The sequence below is a fragment of the Sorex fumeus genome, unplaced genomic scaffold (genome assembly GCF_029834395.1).
Source record: "Sorex fumeus unplaced genomic scaffold, SorFum_2.1 ptg000013l, whole genome shotgun sequence".
NCBI lineage: Eukaryota > Metazoa > Chordata > Mammalia > Eulipotyphla > Soricidae > Sorex > Sorex fumeus.
This window is the reverse complement of record NW_026606070.1, coordinates 35,530,434-35,537,418: the sequence shown is the minus strand read 5'-3', so window position 1 is coordinate 35,537,418 and position 6,985 is coordinate 35,530,434. Positions and strand designations below refer to the sequence as shown.

The following is a 6,985-nucleotide window of genomic DNA, read 5'->3' as shown; positions in this document are numbered from 1 at the left end:
ATGACATAGAGGTAGGTGGAGGGGAGATGGAGATAGAGAAACTGGAGACATTGGTGGTGGGAAGTGTACACTGGGGAAGGGACAGGTGTTGGAACATTATAATATGACTGAAACCAAACCATGAATCACTGTGTATCTCACTGAGATTCAATTTATTTTTTTTTAAATAATCTGTAACTGGTTGGTCAAAAATATAGTTTACTACTCGGTCTTGCAGTTGGTATCCAAAGTGTTGTGGGAGTGCACTGCTCTGTGAGACAAGAACTTTGATTTCTGGGATCTTTAACGTATACTATCTCCAGGTAATGGCAGAGTTGAGTTTAATGAGAGACGCTCTACTGTTGGAACACTGCTTGGAATGTATATTGCTTGGAGCACATTGGAAGTAGAATTAGAATTCATATAGATGAAATAAATAATGATTAGGAAGGCTGCAGAGCTGAATGGATGAATATAGAGAAGAAAGAGGAGTATATACATGTATCTACGTATATACTTAAAGATGCATCTAATTTGGTAGATATGGTTGTGAGAAGACAAAGAATTTATGATCTGGATGCTTATCGTTTTTTGGAGGATACCATGGATCCTACCAAGGATCTAACACACGCCAACACAGTTACGCTACTTCTGTGCCACACCATCATTATCAACGCAAAATGAAGAGTTGAATTGTAGCTCTGTGAAGATATGATATGTCTTTATTATCTCAAAAGTGTAAAAGCAAAATCAGTAATACAATGTAACAAGATTTAAAAGGCAGTTTCTTGTGTGATGTGATAGCTCAAAAAAGCTGGTATACATATCTGATATGTATGTATTAGGTCCAGAGTTCAATCTCTGACACTGGATTGACCCTGCACAATATTTTGGACACATCTTACTTCAAAAGAGGTGGGTGTAAGTGGAAACTTACTAAGAAACCATTTAAGATATAGTGAAATAAAGTGGAAAAAAAATAGAGTTTCCTTTAGTCACTCTCATTTATTTAGGGAGTAAATGGTAAAGCTGCTGAGGATTGGGCAAGAGAAACATTATATTAACAGATCTTGGAATCTAAACTAAATAAAAGAGAAGTAAGAGTTTGAAAGTATCGTGAGTTAATGTCTTGCCCAAATTTGAGCTTTTCTCAAAAGGTTCGCTATAGAGCTCCTTAGACAATAAGTTTGTGATACTATTTATTTCAGATTTCTCAGAAATTATCCACTGTTTATCAGTACAACAACTATTATCCCTTTTACATTAAAGCATTTTAAAATGTTTTAATGCACCAAACCATAAAAGCAAAAACATAATTCAAACCAAAGAGGCCATTAGAGTACCAATCTTTAAGTTTCATTTGTCTCTCTGATTATTTTTCTCTCCACATGATAAAATAGAGATCATATTACCAAATTTGGATACCAAAACATCCCCAGGATAGTCTGAATAACACACAAGTAAAAGCTTGTGACACTGTTTCAAATATTCCTCAGAAAACTGTTAGGAGGGCAAAAAGTCCATAAAGTAAGGCACAAGGGTAGGCAACGAGAAGTTGTTGTCCCTCCATGTCCAAGGCTGAGGTGAAGATTTTGGAAGCTGAGAGACTACACCAGCCAATAATGACCATGGCAGACACAGTTCCAAAGGTGCCCCTGTAGTAAAAATAGAAGACATGATTTCTTTACAGGCAGGAAACAAGAGATGATTGAGTCAGAGCTGTTTCAATAATGTTCTTGGGGAAAAGTTATATTATTCCTCCATTTGTAAAATGAGAGTTTGAAACCACAGAAACTCAAGACTAAACAGAAAATGTCTGAATCCAATTCACTCTCAGAGACCAACTATATTATATGTCAGTAAAATTGAAATAGACACAATTCACCTTCAGTTATTCCCCAAATTCAATATTCAAATCACAACTTCTGAAATTTTTTTATACCCCGTGACTTATTTGATATGCCAAACACAGTAACAACAAAGTCTCCAATGGAGATGTTACTGGGCCCACTCGAGCAAATTGATGAACAACAGGACAGTGACAATGACAGTGACAAATTACTTTTTAAAGACTTTTTTATAGCTACTGATTTTCCTCCTTCTTCCACATTGTTTCTTAAATTTATTTCAGCTATGAGTAGAAAGATAACTTTATTTGTATTACAGTAGGTACTTAGACCCCACCCCCCACCCCACCCCACCCCCACTGTTTCTAAGCCTCCATCCCTGGTTTTTCTCTGAGATAGGAAAGCCTTACAAAACCCAACTAGGGAACACTCATTAACAAGGAAGTATAGATGTGTGTAACTACATATATCCTCTCTAAAAATTTCATTTATATGTTCATGTGTTATTTATATGTGTATATGTGTTAACTTCTTTAGAATACTAAAAGGAATTTGGTGAAATAGGTGAACATTTCATACAATTTAAAATGCGTTTTATCAAGGTAATTGAGGAACCCCAGCTCTAGAATTCAATGGCCACCATGCACCCAGCTTATCTTCACAGGCTTGGATGAGCCACATCCATGAGTGAATCTGCTGAAAAAACAATGTATGCGTGATTTGTGAATGAAATTTCCATGCTCACACGGAGTTGGGAATGGCCAACCTCCCTCCATCTCCCTGTGTTTTCAGTAGACTACCAGTCCCACCCAGGTACAGCTTCTGGTGCTATATAAACTCATTAACAGCCATGATCCAGGCACTCACAAATAAATCTCTCAGAAGAGAGCATCACAGAACGATATGCTATAGAGATGTCTTCGAACCACAAAGTCACCATCCAGTCAAAAAAGTAAAGAATTAAATTAACCTCAGCTGTTTAACAGTATCTAAATTTTTAGAATTCCTGGACTAACATCTCATATTCTAAACCACTGATGTACCAAGAGTAGCACAACTCATTTGATGGGGTGTAAAGTAGAAAGCAACCATCTCCTAATATATATATATATATATATATACATATATATATACACACACATATATATATATAAGACACAAGGCTCAACCTTTAACAACATGTTGTAATCTCTTTTAAGGGCTTTATGGCTCCAGAGTGAAATACAACAATCTTTATACACTTTCCTTTAAGGAAAAATATTTGAATAATTTTTTGAAGATTATTTATAACAAGTAATACAAAATAAATTATTTAGGTCCTATTTGGGAGGCAGGGTGGAAACATTTAAAATATGGTGGTGGGTAAGTGTAATAGTGGTGTATTGGTGTTGGAATATTAAATGTAACAAATTGTTGTGGACAACTTTATAAAAATAAAAATTAATTTAAAAATAAAATAGGGCTGTTGAAATGTGAAAAAATAAAATAATATGCATTTTATTAATTTTTTAAAACTACAGGTTATTTTAAAGTACTGAAGTAATTATTGAACAAATTAAGCTCTGTTAGGAATAATTTCTAGAGTAACTTATTCTATGAACAAAAGTATAAATTAGTATGTTATCAATTTGAATAATGTCATGATAAAAGAGCAATTTTAATTTGACAGTTTAGAGATCATATAGTTACTTTCCCTTTAACATAATTTTAAAACTTTCTAAGTCATCTATTGCAATTTCAGGACAAAAATCTTATATATTTCATATATACCTTATATGGACTATATGTTATATATCACATCTAAACTCTAGATTTTTTGGACTTCTGATAATTCTCAAAATCTAGAGTTTTGTTTTAGGTTTGCATTTATCCATCTTATTTTGCAGTCACTTGAGATATCCAAAATGGCAACTTTGATAGGACTAGTGCTTGACTGCAGGTTTTTTAAATGGTGGATTATGGTAGTATTCTTTGGTCAATGTATCTGACAAAATGAAAGTTTCAGAACTGAACTAGCACAGCGGTAGGGCGTTTGCCTTACAAGCGGCCAACATGGCCGCAATCTGAGTTCGATTCCTCCGCCCCTCTCGGAGAGCCCGGCAAGCTACCGAGAGTATCTCGTCCGCATGGCAGAGCCTGGAAAGCTACCCGTGACGTATTTGATATGACAAACACAGTAACAACAAGTCTCATGATGGAGACGTTACTGGGCCCGCTCGAGCAAATCGATGAACAACAGGAGGACCGTGACCAATCTTTGAATCAAATAATATTGTAAGTGGACTAGTTTGTTAAAGTATCACTTAATCACTTAATCACTTAATCCCCGTTATTCATCGATTTATTCGAGCGGGTGCCAGTAACGTCTCCATTCATCCCGGTTGTGTGCTAGCATAGCCCAGTGGTATCTGTTCCTTCTAGGAACATGCAGAGCTTCAAACCGATCATTTAGGGTCTTGACGAAGAAGTCTGACCATCTTATAGGTGGGCGTCCACGTGATCTTTTGATGTCCCGTGGAATCCAATCAGTAATGGCTCTAGTCCAGCGGTTGTCTGTAAACCTCATTACGTGTCCAGCCCATCTGATTTTTGATGTCTTGGCAAATGAGACAGCGTCCCTGATTCTTGAGCGTTGACGAAGATCAGAATTCCGGATTCTATCTCTCATTTGAGTGAATCGTGATATTCCAAGCATAGTTCCTCTTTGAGAGACCCGAATAGCGTTCTCATCCTGTTTTCGTAGGGTCCAGGTCTCTGAGGCATATGTTAATGCAGGAAGAATAGTGGAATCAAAGAGATGTGCTCGTAGCTGGAGGTTCTTTGTCCTTTTAGTTATTTCTTCAATGTTCTTGAAGGCATTCCAAGCCGCTCTCTTCCTCCTGCGCAACTCAGGTGCCAGGTCATTCATCATGTTGATTTCTCGACCTAGGTATATATAACTGTTGCATTCGGAGATGGTGGTTCCATTGAGAGCGAATGGAGCGTCAGGAACAAGGCTGTTTCTCATAAACATTGTCTTCGTAAGATTCAGCTATAGTCCGACCTTTCCACATTCACGGTTAAAGTCGTTCAGCATTTGTGCTGCTTGGCTGATGTTTGGTGTTATTAGAACGATGTCATCAGCAAAGCGGAGGTGGTGTAGTTGCCGACCATCTATCTTCACTCCCATGTTTTCCCATTCCAGTCGTCGCATGATGTTCTCGAGGGTGGCACTGAAGAGTTTTGGTGAAATGGTATCACCCTGTCGAACCCCTCTCTTGATATGGATGATTACTTCTTTGTAGAATGGTGAGATCTTGGTAGTGAATCCGCAATAGAGTTCATGAAGGATCCTGATGTATTGAGTTTGTACGCCCTGATTGGCTAGGGCTTCCATGACCGCTTCCGTCTCAACAGAATCAAAGGCCTTCTTTAAATCAATGAACGTTAGACAGAGCGGCATCTTGAACTCCCGAGATACCTCAATGAGCTTGGTTATTGTGTGGATATGGTCGATGGTACTGAATCCTTTTCGGAATCCAGCTTGTTCACATGGTTGTCCTTCATCTAATGTTCTGCTAATCCTATTCAGGATGACTCGAGTGAATAGTTTGTAGATGACAGACAATAGGCAGATTGGGCGATAGTTGCCAATGTCGTGGATGTCTCCTTTCTTGTATAGTAGTACAGTCCTGCTGGTTTTCCATTGGGATGGAACCTTGCATTCAGACAGGTAGCGTGTGAAGAGTCGAGCCAATGTATTGATGAGTACTGATGGTAAGTTCTTCAGGTGTTCAGGTCTGATCTTGTCTGGGCCAGGTGCTCTTTGTTTCTTTACCGACGAGATGGCATGTTGGATTTCGGAAGGGAGAACATTGGGAACTACATATCCATCATGTGGTATGTGGTATGTGGGCAAGTGGATGTGGCTATTAAAGAGATCTGAGTAGAAGTCATGAATAATCTTCTCCATTGCCCTTCTGGAAGATGTGATAGATCCATCATGATGTCGGAGGGCAGTCATCTTGGTTTTGTAGTTGGTGAAGGACAGGCGGGCATTACGAATGTTTTTCCCAGCTTCTGCTGCATCTACCAGTACTGCTGCTCTCCTGTTTTTGAGGTCATCCTTGATGGCTTCTCTGCACTGTTTTGCCAGTTCGGATGTTCGCTTGTGGTTGCCTGAGGCATTGCCAAGCCACGTTGGTGAATAAGTTCAAGAGTGTTCGAAGAAAGACGGTTTTTTGTGGTTATCTCTCTCTTGGCATTCCTTGCACAATCATGGAGGTGCTGAATCATTCGATCGTATTCCTCATCAATGTTGTCAATGACGGCATCTTCCCATGTTGCTGCAATAGAGCCAAAGAGCTCCCAGTTGGTGGTTGTTCTGGGAGTCCTCTTCTTAAACCTTGTATTCTTTTCTCCTCGTTCTGTGAGGTAGAATTTTGCACGAAGAAGACGGTGGTCTGATCCCGTTTGGAATTTTGGGACAACAGCAACATCGGTTAGGCAAAACTGCCGATTGAATATGATGTGGTCTATTTCATTGTGGAACCGTCCATCGGGAGACTCCCATGTCCAACGTTTAGATTCAGTCTTTTGGAATTGTGAGTTACCATGGAAGGTTTTGGTTTACATGATGAACTCAGACAGTCTGTCACCCTGTTCGTTCCATTCCAGGTCATGGGTTCCGATGTGGAGTTCATCGACTAATCTTCTTGGTCCTATCTTGGCATTAAAATCACCGACAATGATCTTGTAGAAGGTGTGATCTTCTTTATAGAACTTCTCCAGCTCCATGTAGAATTTCTCAGTTTCTCTTTCACCATAACTGGATGTTGGTGCATAGACAACAAAGATAGAAACTGCTGGTAGTGAGCCACATTTATTCAAGTGTAATCGTCCGATTCGGGTTGTTAGGCATTCGAATGAATCAATGCTCGTGACTAAGTTTGTGTTGACAAGGATACCGACACCACCGATGCCTCTTTTATCACATGTTCCAAGGAACAGTTCTTCTCCAGTGTCGAAAACAGCATGATCCAGTAATAAATGGATCTCATTTCCCTAACCCTGAATATGCAGAGTCGAGAAGGATATGGAAGGAGAGGCTGATAAAACACCAAGGCAGACATAGGCTGCCAAAACGCAGAAAAACAAAAATGATTGTCTGTACTTTTAAT

The 6,985-nt window shown here is 39.0% G+C and overlaps 1 protein-coding gene across 2 annotated transcripts in view; it reads right to left on the bottom strand.

The window, feature by feature from the left end:
• Positions 1–683: 683 nt before the first annotated feature.
• YIPF7 (Yip1 domain family member 7) overlaps positions 684–6,985 on the bottom strand; it is a 38,569-nt gene continuing 32,267 nt past the window's right edge. For both annotated transcript variants that reach the window (XM_056111451.1, XM_056111450.1), the window contains exon 6: positions 684–1,634. In XM_056111451.1, the coding sequence (XP_055967426.1) occupies positions 1,472–1,634 (163 nt within the window). In that variant the 3' untranslated portion in view covers positions 684–1,471. The remainder of the gene's footprint in view (positions 1,635–6,985) is intronic.